Below are 19,658 nucleotides of genomic sequence, written 5' to 3'. Positions count from 1 at the left end.
ATTGGCTGTGCTGACAAATACTATACAGGGGTATTCTGCTTTATTGCTAGTCTTATTTATGTTGCTTGTTCTTCTTTTCAGGCTCATAATGATTATCTTACTTTTCAAAACCCATGCCTGGTCCTGGAATAATTAACCTTTAGCAACCAGATAACCATTTGAAAAAGTGACCCCGATTTCACTCAACCATATCCTGTCATATCTGTGAACACTGGGAGGGTTGCTAATCAAATTGCACCCCCCTTCCCCATTGATTAAGCCTTTCCTTCTCCTTTAAAAATCACAAGAATAAAAAATAATCCCAAATTTAGTTTATCTAAGAATTCTGCTTTGTCCCCCTTCCTGGCCATTGTTAAGGTGGCCATACACATAGCAATAACAATAATGAAAGATTGTTCCCACCCTCCACTGATGTTCAGGGCTGAATCGTAGAGGGAAAATCATGGAGGTAGAAACAATAGAAATTCCACCTGCCAACTCAGCCCTGAACGTAGATTTTGCGATCAAAATCTTTTAACCTGGCCGATCGACGAGACGACCGATATCCGCAGCCTTTGCAATATTGGTTGTCTCATACACGGACCGAATATCGTATGAAAAGAGGTTTTGTACGATAATATCAGTGGGTGTATGGCCGGCTTTAGGCCTTCAAATACAGAATATGATATGGGTGCTTCACCTTTAAAGTGATACTGACTTGAAAAAATAACTTTTTAAACTATGGGGCCAATTTACAAAGGTTGATAAAACGAGCGCTATGTAGGTGTTAAGCGTTTAACGCTTCATATGTGTTTGTGACTCATGCGTTAGTATTATTTCTATGCGAGAATTACCGCAATGCGAGGTAAATAACACGTTGCGATGGTGCGTTTTTTTGCACATGCAATATGACTTTGATCAATCGGGAATTAATTATCGCATGCTTTTTTCTGCAAAAAAACCTGCGATAAGCGTTACTGACCTTTAGTGAATCGGCCCCTATGAATCTACATAAAACGTTACCTATGTTGACTTCGCTCATAGTTCTGCTTTTGTAAATAATTGTTACTTAAAATCCCTAAGCCTGACTGTTTTGCCAACCTGACTGTCCCTTCTCAGCCTGTCAGTTATAGCTTCTAATGCTAACGGCCTCCTGCTGCACAAATATGGCTGCCCCCTCATAGAGGAACATGGGGGATCAGACAGGTCAAAGCATTTTTTATGGCAAAATTATAAATAGCATGCAAAGACATTGTTATAATAGATGTTGAAAAGTTTTCATTTCTATTGTTAGTATCTCTGGCAAGTATATTTTTAGTATGTTACAGACTGTGCAATTCTTAGCAATTTTTCAGCTGGTCTTCATTGTTTATTGTTTACACTTGTTTAATTACTTACCTTCTTCTTCCAACTTTCAAATGGCAGCCCAAAACCTATTGCTCTGTGAGGCTACAATTTTGTTACTTATCTTTCCATTCGTGGCTCTCCTATTCATATCCCAGTCTCTTAATCAAACCATTGCTTGGTTGCTATGGTAATTTGGACCCTAACAACTAGATTCACAACTGGAGGGCTGCTGAACAAAAATCTAAATAATTAAAAAACCACAAATAAAAAATAAGTACATAGTCTGCACAGTGGGGTGATGTTTCCGAAGACAAGGCAGGGCCTTACACTGTTCTACTGAAGCCCCTCACAATTGCTCTGGAAAATACTTGGAAATACTTCTGTGTAGCTGGACAATAATTATCTGGGCAATGCAGGAAAAAATGCAGGTGTCCTTGGAAAATAATAGCTGATATGTATCCCATTTACATAGTTGCCAACAGTGGAAAATCACTTTTTCAGGGACACTGTAACTGCTGAACTGACATGTTACATTAAGCTTCTCACCCCCCCACCCCACCATGTGTGACGTGCCAAGTGAAGCTGTTACTACTGCTAAGAATTAATTAACTAATAAATCAAATTTGGTGGCTTAATGAGATGTTACAGGGAAACAGAACCAAATCATTTTCAAAATGTAAATTTTAGAACAACAATAATAATAGAAAAGAATTGAATTTATGGAGTACTGATTGAAAAATGCCCCACGCACCATGCTGTAAGAGTGGGGGGGTTTGGGCAGACCCCAGGCACGGGGTTGACATAATAGAGTGTGGCCTGGTGAATAAGGATGTCTCCATGTAGAACGTTTTTCATTGGGCTCCATTCTACTCCATGTGACCAGTAGACCAATAATTGAGGCTTTCCTGGGGTCAAGGGCCTTGAATGCTTGAATGTTTAATTGAGAATCCAATTAGCTGGTATAGCTTAGACCAGTACTGTCCAACTTCTACGGTGCCGAGGGCCGGAATTTCTCTAGCATACATGGTGGAGGGCCGCTAATGGAAGCCAGTTTTGACCACTCCCCTTTTTGAAACCACACCCACTTCAAACCACACCTATTTTATCACAATGGTGGTAGCACAGCAAAATCCCAAATGCTTGGTCCTTACTGTGGGGATATCAACCATCATTCATATGTGAAAGAATTATGTCATATTAAGATATACCCTTAAATTCCATATGCCTCCTCCTCCCCTGTGGATAGCAGAGCAACCCCCAGTAAATAACTACACACCTTAGGGACCATTTAATGGCTATTTCCAACTGCTAACAAACTACCACAACAAACCCCTGCCAGGTTCACCTCCCACAGGCAGCATAAGGCAGGCAGAGTATGGCACACACAGGCAGCACTCTGCCTGTCCTATGCTGTCTGTGTGTGCCATACTCTGCCTGTCCTTCCCTGCCTGTGTGTGCCATACTCTGCCTTCCCTATGCTGCCTCTGTGTGCCATACTCTGCCTGCCCTACCCTGCCTGTGTGTGTCATACTCTGCCTGCCCTACCCTGACTGTGTGTGCCATACTCTGCCTGCACTACCCTTCCTGTGTGTGCCATACCCTCCCTGACCTATGCTGCCTGTGTGTGCCATACTCTACCTGCCCTATGCTGGCTGTATGTGCCATACTCTGCCTACAGTACCTATGTCTGAAGTGTGAAGAAGTGAACAATGGGAGTGATTACAGTCTGAGCCTGAGGTGTGAACACTGCAGGGGGTGAACAATGCAGGTATTAAAAGGTGTGAAAAACACAGGGGATTACATTTTTAAACAATACAGGGGGATTACAGCCTGAATCTGAGGTGAGAACCATGCAGGGGGCCAGTTAATCTCAGTATTGATACCATTTAATGCTTACTCAAAGGTAAGCCATCAAAGCAGCCAGACAGGTGGGGGGCCACACAGAGGGGGGTCGCGGGCCGCCAGTTGGACAGCACTGGCTTAGACCAAATAGTTAAGATCCCATGACTCCATTGTTTTTGTTTTGGGGGGGGGGGGCATGAACTGCTTTGGACATAAGCTCTGTTTCTATTTGCAGAGGGACATTGCTGTAGGCCTTGGACATACCTAGGGGCACTGAGTCACCCACTGGCTCATTTGTATCATAGCTTTAGTACTGATGTACTGGCTGATTATAACTTCAACTAATAATTCAGTATAAAGCAGAGAAGATTATTATCCCTCCTAAAAATTACACCTTTTAATTTATACTGTTAAAGGTGCCAAACATCACTGGAGTTCATTTCTTTCACTCTGTGTTAAGAAAAGGGTGGGCTATGTACAGTATTTTTAATATTGCACTGAAATGATGTAGCCCCCCATATTACTTTTGCAAAGAGCTAAGAAAATATTAGGGTGGTTGTACCTGATACCACAAGTAGAACAAACAGTGTTTGGCTAAACAGACAAGTATTAGGGTGACATGGCCCATCCAATTCATCCTCACCTGGATTCTGTCCCACACATGCCGATCGTTGTCTTGCCTCTGTATGTCCCACATGAGCTTCTGTATGAGTTCTGCTCTGTGCTGCCTCTTGCTACTTGTTGATGCTGCCAACTGTGGTGTTGATTGCCCACTGCTATTCAAATAAGAGGCCAGGTCACTGGGGGTGCTGGGGGAGAGGCAACGAGGAGAACTGGGACCAACCTCAGAGCCTGAGCTGATCTCCCAATCTTCCACATCCCTAAAGGGTGGCTGGGAGTCCTCAGGTGCAGGAGACACTAACTGGGAAAGGCTTCCAAGGTGCAGAGCAAGAACATCAGTCTGGTGCAAATGTGAAGGAAGTGCCAAGAACTCATCTGACCCATACCAGCTGCTGGTCTCTTGGTCCTGGGGTGGTGAGTCCAGTGTTTTGTGGTCTTCCCACATTTCTCTTGTGTTTTCTTTCTGTGTTCTATGTGGGGAACTTTTTTCACTGGGGGACTTTGCTGTTTCTAGGCACTGTGGCTTCTCACTGTCTAAGTCTTCGCTACTTTGAGATCTGCTTGGCTTTTCATCCTCTGCCTCCAGATGACTTTTGGATTTTGTAGGAGCAGTGGGAGTGTATGGAGGTGTCAGTGTGAGAGTTAGGTGATTTCGAGGTGAGGAAGGACACAGAGACTGAGAGGAGTCAATTTCTACAGCTTTCCCAATAAACCCTGCTTGCCCAAAATGGCCAGTGTCATTTAAGAAAAGCCCCCTCTTAGGAAGCGATGGGCGGGTAGGTGAGTCACCTCCATGGTCACTGCTGTCTTGTAGGGGTCTTTTGGGGGTGGTGCTTTCAACCAGAGAAAGTGCTCTTGGGGGCTGCTGTCCTGATTCCTCTGTCTTTACAGGGATACAGTCATTCTCCTCCTCATTCACAAGCTGCTCCTTGCATTCAGGGGCAACACTCAACAGGCCAGGACCCTTGACCAGATCTGGAAACTCTTGTTGCATAGCGCTGTATGTCCAGGCCTGTAGTGGCTTAGCAGGTAGCATGTGGTTCTCCTCTTCCCGGGGGCTGTAATCTGATAACTCGTAGGCCGTGATCCCGCAGTCCAAGGAAAAGTAGTCTGGGGGGCATCTAATGGTCAGTTGGCCTGAACAGTCCACCTCTGTAAGAGCATCTAGCCTGTCCTGTAAGAACAATGACAGATTTTAGAATTTTTCCAAAACTATCTTTTTTTCCCATGTCATATTAAGAATGGCTCTTGAGTAAAATAATAGCAAACTAATATACTGCATATAATATAGAGAAAGAATCTGAACTCTGGCATGACACTCTTATTAGCTCCTAGTTCTTTTAGGCTTACGCTACCCTTTAACTAAATGTTCCCCCCAAATCTTTGTATCAAACAATCAGGCAGCCCACACTCCCACACTTACCTCCTGGTTTTCCTGGGTGAATGCCTGTAGGATGTCTGTTTGGCGGGTGTAGTTGCCGTTGCTGTCCTGTAGCCCCTGGAGGATCCTCTCCCTGAGCACCAGCACAGACACCCGGAGCTGGTGCCACAGCAGCTGGACAGTGTGGATATCCACAATAACATTGACAGAGTATGAGAGGAGCTTTAGGGAGAACTCTGTGTCCAGCAGGGCATGGATCTGTTCCACATGGTCTGAGATGTCCTCACATATTTCCTGCCATAGAGAGAGGGAAAGACAAAACAATAAGAGATGGACAACAGAGAAATGATAGGAAATGTAAAAAAACAATGAAAGGGAGGTAGACATTGGATTTTAAAATAACTATATATATATATATACATATATTTAAAGAAAAGAAAATGTGTCTTCTGGGGTGGTGAGATGCAAGGCAAAACCGGCTTCAGTTAGAAGGTGTAATAGGTACTGAGAAGCCGCAGGTTGGACACTGCTTTCATTGAAATCAAGCCATGTTGAGATTATATATAGTGCCAAACGTGCTAGGTATTAGTCCCACTGCTACGTTCGGCTATTATCCCCACTGCTTTGAGCCTCACTACTATTACAAGGTCAGTTTTGCTATTAATCCCACTAACCCTATTGGCACTCCCGTGCTATTATTTCCCCATTGATACTATATTCCTAAAATTCTACTATCCCCATTGCTGTTGTGCAATAATCCCACCGCTGTTATAACTGTGCCATTCATTCTGCTATCACCATGGATACTTTTGCAGTACCTGCTATGGTAAGAAGGGCATTTGGTATATTACTGGCCTTTCCCTTTTCCCTTTAGGGCCCTTCTATGTGGGGCACCCACTAAAGACAGTTCAGAAAAAGATTCCACCACATCCCAGAGATCTGAACTGTGTTTTTAGTTGTAGCCTCATATTGGCACTGAAGGAGTTAGCAACGCAGAAAGCCGCCATTACACAGTAAGGCATGCACACTCATGCAGGTCCAAACACTCTCGCCCCATAAGCCTTTGTCCCACTTCTGTTCCCAAATTCTAACGCCCATAAGGGAAATAACAGGATCCCTGTGACAGGACCCCCAAGAGCTTGCAGTTGAAAGTGCTGTTACCAGCGTTGTGCTGGAGAGACATGTAGGAGGGTGGCAGTGGGCAGCCAGGGAGGTTTGTGCGTGTCCCAGGGCGGATGACACAAGAGGACAGCTGCTATTACACTTTCTCAGCTGTCGGGGCATTTTCCTACTAAACATCCCAAACACACAGAGATATTTCAGCTGCCAGCCGAGGCGGGGGCTTCACTGGGCACAGGGGCTGCGCGTGCATTCGGGGGAAAGCACTTTACTTTCTGTATTATAAATACATTCACATTTTGTATTTTCTTCAAGCCAGAAATTCCATACTGACACATAATAAGCCAAGCCTACAGTGTTCCCCATGGTGCAGCATATGTGTAAGCTGCAGTAACGCACACATAAGTACAGTACCGGGTAACAGAATAGGACTCACACCAGAAATGCACACCCATAGACACCCTACCTGGTTTCAAGTGGCAGGCACACCCCCAACACCTTGTCCACCAGTCAGATCACAGTCTTCTCATTTAGGGTCTCTGCCTGGGTCTGGAAGACCCTCGGTCCCAACCATGTTCTGCAAACAAGCAGCCACTCGCTGCCCCTCCCCAAGGCTATTTTGGGACCTGATCTGTCACCAACGAGTATGTGACAGAGACTGGGAGAGACCCTTAACCCCTGCACTGCTGTGCACTCTAACAGTTAACCTTGCAGTGCTATATAGGGGGCCACAGATACTGCAATGGCAGGAGACTTTATTTAACCTTGAACCATGGGGAAGTGGAAAGTTTTACAACCTCCTGCTGTTATTAGTCTTGTGTATAACAAACACGCAGCATTAGCATAGATGTCTCTGTATTAGCACATAGGGCCCTGCATTAGCACATACGGCTCTGCCTTAGCGCATACAGCTCTGTATTAGCACATACGGCCCTGCATTAGCACATACGGCTCTGCCTTAGCGCATACAGCTCTGTATTAGCACATAGGGCCCTGCATTAGAACATACGGCTCTGCCTTAGCGCATACAGCTCTGTATTAGCACATACGGCCCTGCATTAGCACATAGGGCCCTGCATTAGCACATACGGCTCTGCATTAGCGCATACAGCTCTGTATTAGCACATACGCCCCTGCATTAGCACATACGGCTCTGCATTAGCGCATACGGCTCTGTATTAGCACATACGGCCCTGCATTAGCACATACGGCCCTGCATTAGCACATAGGGCCCTGCATTAGCACATACGGCTCTGCATTAGCACATACGGCCCTGCATTAGCACATACGCCCCTGCATTAGCACATAGGGCCCTGCATTAGCACATACGGCCCTGCATTAGCACATACGGCCCTGCATTAGCACATACAGCTCTGTATTAGCACATACGGCCCTGCATTAGCTCATATGGCCCTGCATTAGCTCATACGGCCCTGCATTAGTACATACGGCCCTGCATTAGCACATACGGCCCTGCATTAGCGCATACGGCCCTGCATTAGCTCATACAGCTCTGTATTAGCACATACGGCCCTGCATTAGCGCATACAGCTCTGTATTAGCACAAACAGCTCTTCTTCATTGACAAAGAATAGCAATATTCTTATTTTCTTATCAATGAAAATATAACATTACAATTAGAATGCATGTTTAGGAAAGCATGTGGCTTTACAGCTATTGTTGGCCTTGGTGGGCTGAGGATTATGGGAAGTGTAGTTTCAGAGCTGTCATGTACTGCTCAGAGAAAGAATGTGCAGGCAATTAGATCAGAGACTGTGACCGATTGAAACAACCCCATATCGGATTAGGACTGCCTTGTCAAACTACAGCTCACACCATCTTTACCAAGCATTCTGGGAACTGTAGTTCTTGGTAGCAGGTATGGCACAGTTTTACTATCATTGGCATTTAGAAATGGTATCCCAACTGGATTACTGAGCAGTGGGCTGTGTGTTTGCTTATGTTGCCAGTACGTTGGCACATTAGTGCTTAATTTGAGGCTGAGACTAAGAGCCCTCTTAGGCCCAATTAGTGCTTGGCTACAATCCATGTGCAACCCAAGGCAGGCGGCACCCACCAATCAGGGTATTTCTATGTCAGGAACACAATTAGAACGGCTGTGCACTTGTACAGAGGCACCAAAAGACTGTGACCTGGGACAGCAGTAATGTGAATGGCATCTGGAAGATCAGGACTGGAAGATGAAGAGGAGAGGGCCTGAGAGAACTATGTGATAAATAATAACAGCAATACAAATCTATTCCAGGGATATAGCTGCTTTTGTTTGCCAGTGTCAGTGGTCCCTGCCTATTTTTTCAGGCTGAAGAGAGACAGAATACAACAACAAACAGTTACAAAAAACACCAAAAATAAAGAATAAGGACAACTTGTAACTTTCCCAAACTATTGGCAAGAAGCCAAGTGCACAAAATGGGCACAAACAGCCATTTATTTGTTATATCTGCATGCTGCCTTCCAGCCTAGATGCACTGCTACAGGTATCGGGCTCCATTTGGAAGCACAGAGACCGGCGGCCGCCCCCTGTGTTTGCCAGCACTGTATTCATGAGAGGAGAGTGGGTGTAGGCCTCTAACTTGCAGGTTACACATTGGTCAGTCATGCACGTTAGGGAGCAACTGTGGGCAGAGGTCACTGCCTGCCCTATGGCAGGGGGTAAGAACAGGACTGGCCTGCCCCTGTCAAGGATGCGCTCTGAGCTACATGCTGGATTTTTTACCCAACAGAACTGCTTTCTGCATGAGTTCTTGCACTTCTGTCTGGGGTCTTTATAAATAGCCTCTTATATTTGTCTGCATCCATGTCTGGACTGGGACTCAAAATATGCCCTGGCAATTTAAGTACACAGAGGCCCAAACAGCCCCCCGCTAGCCCAATAAATAGAGACTGACTATGGCATCTTACAGCAGCCCCTCTGGCATTTGCCAGAACCCACAGATAGTGCCTGTCTGCATCGTTTTACACTTCAACAGACCATAGCAACCAGTCAGGTCTTTGCTTTCACTGTACAGTATAGATTATGGTAGTATAATCAAGCTAATTGCAGATTGTTTGCTATGGGAAACTGATCTAATGCAATTCAGTACCTATATTAGTATATGAGCCCCTGTAACAAAATCTCAGCATTTGGGTAAATTCATGAAATTGAATGACTTCAGAGCCTAATTCTGTCCATTTATGACAAAGCAAGCAAATCTTTGCACAGCCTGATTTTGACCAATAACTAGACAAGGATCTATGCAGGCCCAGCAGCCATAGGGCATATCTAAAGACAGGGTCAGACTGGAGGGGTGCAAAGCCCACTGGGGCTGCCACCCCCCATGGGCCCCCACCAGGAAAAATAGATCAGTGGTCCAGGGGAGTGCCGGTTGGGTCTGGGCTGGTCCAACCCTGTCTACAGAATTTTCCAGCCTCCCTGATAAGTATCTGAATGAGCCCCTCTATTATTTGAGGATACACATGCTAATAGGCTGCTGACTGGGACAAGTGTGTGGAAGGAGAGTAACAATAGGGACAACAGTTCTGCAACTGCTGGTGGTGGTGGGTTCTAAAGGTTCCAAAGTCCTGAGTTGTTAAGTGGGAATGATTAGGAAGGGGAACTATTTGGTTAGCAGAACACTAGTGGCCCCCAGCATCTCATTCACTGCCTACCCAGGCTGTACTGGCTCTGTAATGGAAACTGTCTTAATAAAAACAATGTACTTTCCATTTAAATGTAGAAAGAGGAGCTTTGCCTTTCACTTCATTGGGTCCATTTTTAGTGCCGCATTGCTTTTAGCTTGTTCCTTACCACAGCTTTGTTCTTTTGTTCTATTCTATATAGAAATACAGAACAAATGCTGTAGATATAGTATATGACATGGAAAGAATAGAATGATAGAACAGTTGCATCTGGAAGGTTAGGGTTAGGTGGGCTAAAATGGTTGGGAGGATAAATTAACTCTTTTTATAAGGAATATACTGGGAAAGTGACAATAAATGGCACCTCTAACCCTAGTGCCAACACCATAGCCCTGACAGCATTCTGTACATAAAAGGCAGAACCTGCTCAAAGCGATCAACTGCCAGCAGCGTGCATGAAGTGATAATTATTCGCTAATGATAGTGTCAGTTTACACATCACTTGGAATATTTATCAAACTACTTAGCATCTAGCCTGGTAACTGAGCAAAAATTAATAATAATTAAAAAAAAAGATTTTTATGTTTTCTATCTTTCCTATTAAATGAAATGTAATGGTTACACTAGGAGAGACTATTTCTAGCCTTTCTGCCTTACCCCTATGAATTATACAAAGAGCCATTGAAGCCTATATGTAAGACAAGTGCCTGCTGTATAAATGGGTTGTTATTCTCATTATAACAGAGACCAGTTATTCAGGTAACAGGAAGGGATTTAGTGAAGATCAGGCCTGGCCCACTGCTGTCTGTTCCTCAATCCTATTCCCAGGATGTGTGGCATGTAAACCAAGTAGGAACAGTTAGTTGCCATGAGTGCAACCCTTGTGGCACAAGTGAGAGCGAGAGACAAATAACTGTTTATGGGGACTATGGGGAACGCAGATGCTGCTGCTTAGCTTTGGTGGCTGTGTATCAGAGGCACTTACTACAGAGAAGGGGGAAGCAGGACTCAGGGTGCATAAAGAGAGGTCCCATTTTCTGCTTAAACTTTACTCAAACCCCAAAATGTTTGCTCAGATCACATGATGACCCAGTGGGGCACATGATTAGGGTTCTTCCTGGTACTTGATCACTACCCCATGTTTGTCTGGTTTTAAATACCTTCTAACCTACTGGATGTAACATAATAAAGCTTATTTACAACCACAAGTGCACAACACAAAAGTGGATGCAAAATTGTGCACACTATCCCTCAAGGGACTTTGCTCCCATACACACTTCTCCCGGCCTGGGCTCACTGTATCACCAGTGCACATTTGCCCTGTTCTGATGAATTGTGCCTAATAGCAAAGTACAGGGTACACGGACACTAATAGAAGTGGCAGTAACACTTAGCCTTGAGGAGGGGGTACTCCCAGGTTTTGTGCCTACACACACAACTGACTTGCACATGATGAATACAGATAATAACTAGAGCTCTGCTGCACTTACCCATTATCAATAGTGGTTTCCCACCTTAACCCTTTCTGCCTTGCTGCTCCTTACATTTGGAGTGCCCTCCCTGAATTCCTCTGGAGAGAATCCTTCCTCAGTCTTTTCAGGACTAAACCCAAAGACTCCCTCTTGGGGCAGTCGCACAGCACCATATCTGGCAACTGGCACTTATATTGAAGTGTCACCTACTGTAACCTACAGCATTCATATCCTCCTGTTTGTGTCTGTAAATTACTCTGCCATTTAGATTGTAAGCTCTATGGGACAAGGGCCTCTATCGACTTTTCTGTTTGATTCTTAACTTATTGCAACCTTATCTTGTATTTATTATCATACTTTGTATTTATCTATTATTGTAATAATCCCATCTATTATATTAATTTATTGTTCTACTTTACAGCGCTGTATCCTTAAGTAGCATTTTATAAATAAACATAGACATACATGCATACATAAGGCACTAAGACATTCTGTGCATTAAGCTACTAGGAAATTATCTTCCCTATAAACAAAACAGGGATTATTAATCCATATCCAGTGTACACCTATGTCAAAGTCGTCCTTGATCTGGGCAGTCCTGCATTCATATTCATCTGATTCATTAAGTATTCCCAACTACAGTCACAGATCACCTAGCTGTATTTGGGAATGTGGTCCCATCATGCACCTAATGAATGGCACACTAAACCCACCATTGACACCGGAACTGATGGCATCAGCACACAAATTCAGCTGCTACCTGTACGCGATTTACCCAGCACAACATCTGTTTAAGCACCTTGTACATTACACTTGTATTCCTAAATGCCCCTTATGTGTGCATGGGAATGGTTTTCTTTTCAATAACATTGCTATAAAAGCCTTTACTGTATAGACTTTTGTAGAGTTTACTATTAAATGAGACATATCAAATACAAATTAAGAATGTACTAGTGAATTATACTCCTCTAAATATATAAGTATGGTGCTTAAAAACGTTGTGTTTCGGACTGATTTATAGAGAAATTCCACCAAAATCCACTAGTCCTGCCCATCCGTTCCACTTCCTGCTGGCTGAATTCTCTGGATGTGCAGAGGTGCCGGGGGGACGGTGGATCTCAGTACAGGGCACTGTGGGATAGGAACCAATCAGCAGCTAGGCTGACCTGATAGGGAACTGAAGCCTGTCTTTGCTTGTGTGAGTGCAATCTCATTATTGGCTCTCCCCCTCCTACTGTGCTTCTGGCTGGGACCCTTAGGACACACCCACCCTTCATTTGAAACAGGGACTGAGAACTGATAGGATCTATAAGGAGCTCCAATAAATACGCCATTTTTACAGATAGGATTAATTTTTGAGCCCAAAGTGAAACCAGCACCATATATTATTCATAATTCCCCACAAAATTAGGGTTTTACGTGTATCCAATATGTCTCCTTTAAAGGAGAAGTAACAGTTAAACCAGTGGGGGTTACCATTGATTACAAGGGAAATACTGCCTAATAGATTGTAAGCTGCTTGGGGGCAGGGACCTCATGCAAACTGTGTACTGATAGTTCTTATCTCTTTAGCATTGATTTATCTATTGTTACTGTATAACTTATTCTAACTATACCCCTGTTTGTATTTACACCTTGTAAATAAATACATACATACATACATACATACATACACACATACATACATACATACACATACATGCTGCAAATCAGTCAAACATGAAGAAAATATTTTTTTTATAAAAAAGACACTATAGGAAATGGCATTGCTGTATTTCAGACCTGTCTGGATAATGGATTACTGGATTATAGATAGTTTTGTATCACTACAAAATTTAAAAGATTGATATATTTATATATCAGTATATAGAGAAAATGGGTTTATAGAGTGTGTAAAGGCAACAATTGGCCTTTTATAGTAAGAGGTATATCTACCAAGCTGCACGCCCAAACAATTGCAATTTTTTTGTCCCACGTTTTATTTTTCACTATGTTACAATACTATGCCAGCTTGTATCTAACACACACACATATGCTACATCAATGAGATTCAGTCTCCTGGTTTCAACATCAGTGATATTGTTCTCCTATAGTTTGCTGTTCTCAATAGAAATACACACCATGCAATACCCATAATAACCACAAGATGGAGCTCAATGTTAACCAAGTAACTAGGTGAAAACCTTAATAAATTGGTTTTTATTTTGCATCAGTTTTCCAACCGCAATGGCATGGAGCATGCCTGAAGATGTAACGTTGAGAAAGAGCACAATTGGTGTTCAAAATGTCAGATTTTTTCAATAAATTTTGATTTTTCACAAGTATTCCCACTGAGAGCAGTATTATGCTTTTCTATTTAATGTATTACCCAGACCAGGGCTAGTTTCTACATATATATAGGGGATCAGAGAGCCTCTTAAAAGACTCATAAAACAAGAAGGTACATGAATAAAAAGATTAAATACATGAATATCCACAATGATAACTGAAGCTTGAAATCTAAATCTGATTATTTGCAGGTCCTGAATAGAGAACACAGCAGCAAGCTTAGCCATATAAAGGTAATGGACACATAATGCTGGTGTAATATATAACTTGTGTATATAGTGGCTGCTGCTAGGTAGATTTTTATGCAGTTCCTGGTACCCCATCATGTGAATTTGTTATTACTTTGTTTTTTGTCCACTAATCTTAATATAGGTGGTACTTTAAGTAGTAGTATATGGACTATACATTACTAGGATAGGATTATACATTGCTAATGTATTACTTCTATGGACACTAATGACCTGTGGTTATAGGACTGTGATGGGCACTAATGGACTGTGGTTTATCTGGCAAACTCACCAATCAAGACACAGGGGGTCGTATGATACACACTCCATTAATCCATTCATTACTGGGCAAAACCTGCAGTCAGTATACCTAATATAGTCCAGTTACATGTGCACTGTATGTAATGGACTGACCTCTCGCTACCTACTGCCTACTCACTGCAAGTTTCACTTGACATATCTCTATATCAGTAAACTTTGGGGGCCTCCCCCATTGATTTCTGGCCAGAAATTGACCAGCTGTAGATCAGGCAGGTTTGATTTACCTATTGGATTGATGCAGTCCTCGGTCCAATGGTGTCTTTGCCCAGTGTTGTAATTCATTGTTTGGCCCTAGGGCCAAACAATCAAATTAGCCCAATATTGTGCACCTTAGGTGGGCATGTCTGGAGAAAATCTGCTCATTTGGCGACCTAACCAAAGGAGCTGATCCTAACATGTATGGCCACCTTAAGTCTGTGTCGATATGTCTGTGTCTTAGACTATAAACTCCAGCAGGGACTGATCAGAATCTGTAAGAGCTATATAAATGTGACAGCAGTATATAATAGCAATAAATGAAAGTATATACATTAGAACCATACCATAGTATGGTTGTTTCTGGCTTGACCCCTGCCTTCTTTAGTGCTCAGAATAAAAGTAAAGAGGAATAAATCCCATGTAGCCCCAGCTTGCTGTTAGCACAATGGCACTTATTGCACACACTGTCATAGGCAGGGGTTACAAAAAATAAACTGACCATAAACTGTTAAAGAACCATAGCAAATTTCTCCAGCAACTAAAGAGGAAACATCCATTTCGCACAATACAGAATATTGTATGAGGCTGTGCCCAGTGTTGTGGCTAGTGACTGTTAGTGTTAGTATTGAATCTGCAGTCCTGTTCAGTGGCAATGACTTTGATGCATTCTGTACAGTATGGCTGCAGCATGTACACAGGATTTAAAAGGGCTCATTTGCGGGCAGTCTCGTGAATACAGTGCCTCCTAATTCAGCAGTGCTGTATTCATGAGAGGTGAGAGAGTAAAGACATGTTGGTGTCCCACCAGTGCCTGGCGCCTTTCCTGTCTACCCCTAGTGTCCCACCCTCACCTGTCACCCAGTTTGCACGTCATTCAGACTTTTTATTTGGCATGACCTGCAAAGTAAAGCCAGACCAAGAGAAGGAGGGCTCTCTGCATGAACATGATAGGAGGCAATCTTGCGCAGATCAGGAGTATACCATATCCCCAAACTAATATGGTCCTTGAATAATGTGATTAGTCACCCAGGCCAAAAGATGGATATTTATCCAATGATCCCAACTAGCTATCAGTTGGGGAGGCTACTGCTTTAAGTGGATAAATACTTACAGGAACACTAGCTTAGTCATGCTGCAATGTAGCATTTGCTTGAACAACATGAAAGACAAGCCACAATATTACTTACTGATTCTAAAGAACAGGGCAAAGTAGCTAAGCTTTAAAAAAGACATAACAATAAAGTCCATAAAGATCAACCTCAAACACCCCCTGCTCTGAGAGTCACTGTGCCTCATTATGGGCCACTCACTTGTGCTCCAACTGTCTCTGCAAGTGGGAATCTTAAAACCTTTGCTAGTTAGATAAATATTGCATTAACTACAGCTGGGGGATATTTATTCCATCTACATTTAAAGCCTTTTTAACACAGTCCTGGATGCAAAGAGAGAAAACAAACATCAGCATTGCATAAGCCTCACAGACTAGCGGTAAATTCCTTGGCATGTCTATATATATATCCAAAAAAAGACCAGCAACACTGAGTTATATTCCAAAAAGATCAATCGTGTATTAAAAACGCATGAACAGCCAACGTTACATTTCGGTCCCCATCGGGACCTTTCTCAAGGCAACCATGCTAACCAACCCCATGTTCTATTTATCCATAGTGAACAAGCAAATAGGAAGTGACATCAGTGCACACATGCCATAAAGTGACTATTGCAGTAAAGCATGTAACTAATGCTGCAAAGTGATCTGTGCCATAAATTATCATTAGAGCATCACACGCCATAAAGTGAATATTGCAGTAAAGTGTGCAGCAAATCTGTGCCATAAATTATCATTAAAACATCACATGCCATAAAGTGACCATTGCAGTAAAGTGTGCAGCAAATGCTGTAAAGTGATCAGTGCCATAAATTATCATTAAAATATCACAAGTGCAGATCTGGTGCTATTTAAATTAATACCCCTTTAAAATAATCATTAAGGTTCAGTGAAGTGATTCGGCAAAGCAATCATTAAAAATCTGTGAAACAGTACAATACATCATGTTAAAGATATAAACATGAGATCACTTTGAAACTTTGTCTGTGTGAGGTGGCCCAATTAGTGCATGGCAGCCACTGGGATAGGCACAAGTGCTTTATCTATGCACCTTAAGGGATACAACATGGCACCTCTTAAGCATTTGAGCCTGTACCATTGGCAAAGGGGCTGTTATATGTAATACATCAGACTGCATTACACAGGTAGATTTGTCTTTATGACTACTCTATGCCACTAGTAACCTCGTTGGTTCTGGCCATACATTTAAAGACTCCACCCTACCAGGCCCCTACTAGCTCCAAGCCAGCCTGGTACTAATAATTATGACACTAGACTGTGTCTATGGGAAACAAGAGATGACTGTAAAAATCTAGAAGGGAATAAGATAAAAAAAGTTTGCTATTGGCATAGGAAATGTTAGCAGCCAATCTGCAGATAGCATTGACTTGTTAGCCCTTGCATATAGCATTTTCCCTTAATCGCTTAATACTTTCATTTGACAAAACCAAAGGGAAGAGATGAAAGGGCTAGCATGCCCATAGACTCTAGGAGCTGGCCCTAAATCCCTTACCTTGAGCTGCATCAGATGCACATCCACGTGCTTACTCTGGGGGTCATCCTGCACTGACTGCGTGAGCTGCCTCACCCTCTCCGAAGTGCTGCGGATCCAGGTGTCAATCTCTGGCAAGTGCAGGATAATCTTCCAATCAGCTCCTGTGTGCAACGGAGGGGGCCTGTCATACCTTTGGACGCAGTCCTGGCCAATGGAACCTTCTGTCTCAGTCATGTTCACAGAAAGGGGCTCCATGATACCTGTGTGCTCAGGCAGCGTTGGTGTCAGGGTTACATTCATAGTGAGGAAGGAATCATGCCTAAAAAAAAAATAATTTTATGGACATTTTAATGAACCTTGTATGGGAATTAGTCACATACATTAAACAGTATCATCCGATTCCACTAACGTAAGAAACACCAGGTCTGGACTGGGATACAAAATAGCCCCTGGCATTTCAAGTACACAGAGGTCCAAACAGCCCCCCCAGCCCAATAAATAGTGACTGTCTATGGTATCTTACAGCAGCCCCTCTGGCATTTGCCAGAATCCACAGATTGCCATTCCGGGCCTGAGAAACATATAAAATCAACTTTAACTCAATTATTTTTTTTCTGTATCAATGAAAATAATTACATTTCATGCACTTTTTAGTGATAAATGTAACACAATAAATGTATGACCAAAGCTGCCTTACATCTATTGAGTCATAAAGCCAAGTCCCTGACATGACCTGAGTAAAAAACTCTAAAGGTCCCCATACACGGGCCGATTGTAGCTGCCAATATCGGTCCCTTGGACTGATTCGGCAGCTTATCGGTCCATGTAGGGGCAGAAACGAGGGGCCTGGCCGACCGATATCTGATTCCTATCTAAACCTGAAATTGGCCAGATATCGATCGGCCAGGTTAGAACCCATAGGTGGGGATATCGGGTGAAGATCCGCTCGCTTGGCGACATCGCCAAGCGAGTGGATCTGCCCGTGTATGGGCAGCTTAAGAGGCCTATTTATTGTATTATGCTGTATAAAACAAAACTCGCCAAAATAACGGTGTAAAAAGCTGTGTAAAAATAAATGCCAGGCCTGTCCCTTAGAAACCACATTTTAGAAGCTATTCATTGTAATAACAACCATTGGCTTATTTAAACCAAAGGTGCAAATTTACAGTGCAATTGTGTCCATTTCAAGGCAAAGTGCAAGCATCAAAGCTGGGCTCCTCATGGGCTGCTGAAAGCTGCGCAATACACATCACACATGTATGAACTGACAATATCAAACAGTTATACAATATAAGGTCCTCTGTAGGTTTATTGATGTCTTGAGGGGCCCTGGACATAATGTCCTACCCTAAAGCCAGCCATGTCTGTATATGTAGTGCATGTTATCACTACTAAGGGCTATTACTAGCAAGTAGCACACAAAGGCCACACTTGTGCTCTGAACAAGAAACTGGGATATGAGGGGAATGCCATGGAATGGCAAGGAGTTTGCATTATACTCCTAATCTTGTTTGGCTGGTCTCTGATGCAGCCAGGGACAGATATAGACAAAATGATGAAGGTTTTAAGGCCAAAACCCTGAAATACTTTTCATCCTAGTTCACTAATAAAACATGGTGAGACGATCAAGATGTCAGGAACTCTGATTAACCGTTGGCTGACTCATCTGCATTCAGGAAGATATATTTCAGTAGGTTTTTCTTTAGAGCTGACTGTTACTCCATGGTTTACATGGGAAGGCTGTCCCACCTTCTCCTCATTCCAGATTCCTTACTCTGCATGAATAGAAACCAACACAAAAAAGGGGAGCGACATTAATTTCAGACCTTGTTTTTACTAGGAACCATACATTGTGATAACCACTTTCCTTTTTATCAGCACTCCCTTACATAGCTTCATTATTGCTTCTACCAGACCTGTTTGATCTGAACCCCTAGTCTACTGACTAGGCTAAATCTCTGTTTTACCCTCATTCACTTTTCATATTTTATATCCCTTCCTCAGCTATTAATAAATATTAATTATCAGTCCAGAAGAAGAACACTAACATAAACATTACACAGTTTATACAGCTCTTTAGTTGCCCTTTTACTCAAAGATCTGCTTCCTTTGCCCATGTCACCAACTGGTTCTCTCCCTGATTTGATGTGATCCAGGTATTTGGCCACCACTCCACAGACTGGATCAGATAGGAAGTAGCAGTATTTTACCAAGCCCCTGCCACTCTGATGTTTATTGGGGAGGTCATAGGTTTTCAGTTACAAACATGGCCAATAGGTTCATGGCTTATCAAGAATGGGGAAGGCAGCCAATATCTGCCCACGTTTGAGCACCCTTACAACATTGTAAATCTTTCTGTTACTCTTTTTTATGGTTAATACTGTAGTTGGGACAGAAACCCTAAAGGCCCCCATACACGGGCCGATAGAAGCTGCCGATATCGGTCCCTTGGAACGATTCGGCAGCTAATCGGCCCGTGTATGGCAAGAAATGAGCGGCCTGGCCGACCGATATCTGGCCTGAAATTGGCCAGATATTGATCGGCCAGGTTAGAAAATCCAGTCGGATCGGGGACCGCATC

General features: G+C 43.1%; 1 protein-coding gene across 2 annotated transcripts in view; it reads right to left on the bottom strand.

Annotated features, from left to right (window-relative positions):
* akap6 (A-kinase anchoring protein 6) overlaps window positions 1-19,658 on the bottom strand; it is a 95,515-nt gene that overhangs the window by 65,436 nt on the left and 10,421 nt on the right. Inside the window, exons 2-4 of one of the 2 annotated variants that reach the window (XM_004917276.4) lie at window positions 17,096-17,396; window positions 5,213-5,464; window positions 3,812-4,963 (exon numbers count right to left, since the gene is read on the bottom strand). In XM_004917276.4, coding sequence (XP_004917333.2) covers window positions 3,812-4,963; window positions 5,213-5,464; window positions 17,096-17,377 — 1,686 coding nt within the window. In that variant the 5' untranslated portion in view covers window positions 17,378-17,396. Of the gene's footprint in view, window positions 1-3,811; window positions 4,964-5,212; window positions 5,465-6,755; window positions 6,885-17,095; window positions 17,397-19,658 lie in introns of those variants that run through there. The other variant, XM_002932830.5, reaches the window with a different exon arrangement.

This window comes from Xenopus tropicalis, chromosome 8 (assembly GCF_000004195.4).
Source record: "Xenopus tropicalis strain Nigerian chromosome 8, UCB_Xtro_10.0, whole genome shotgun sequence".
Classification (NCBI taxonomy): Eukaryota; Metazoa; Chordata; class Amphibia; order Anura; family Pipidae; genus Xenopus; species Xenopus tropicalis.
This window is presented reverse-complemented; position numbering and strand designations above follow the sequence as displayed.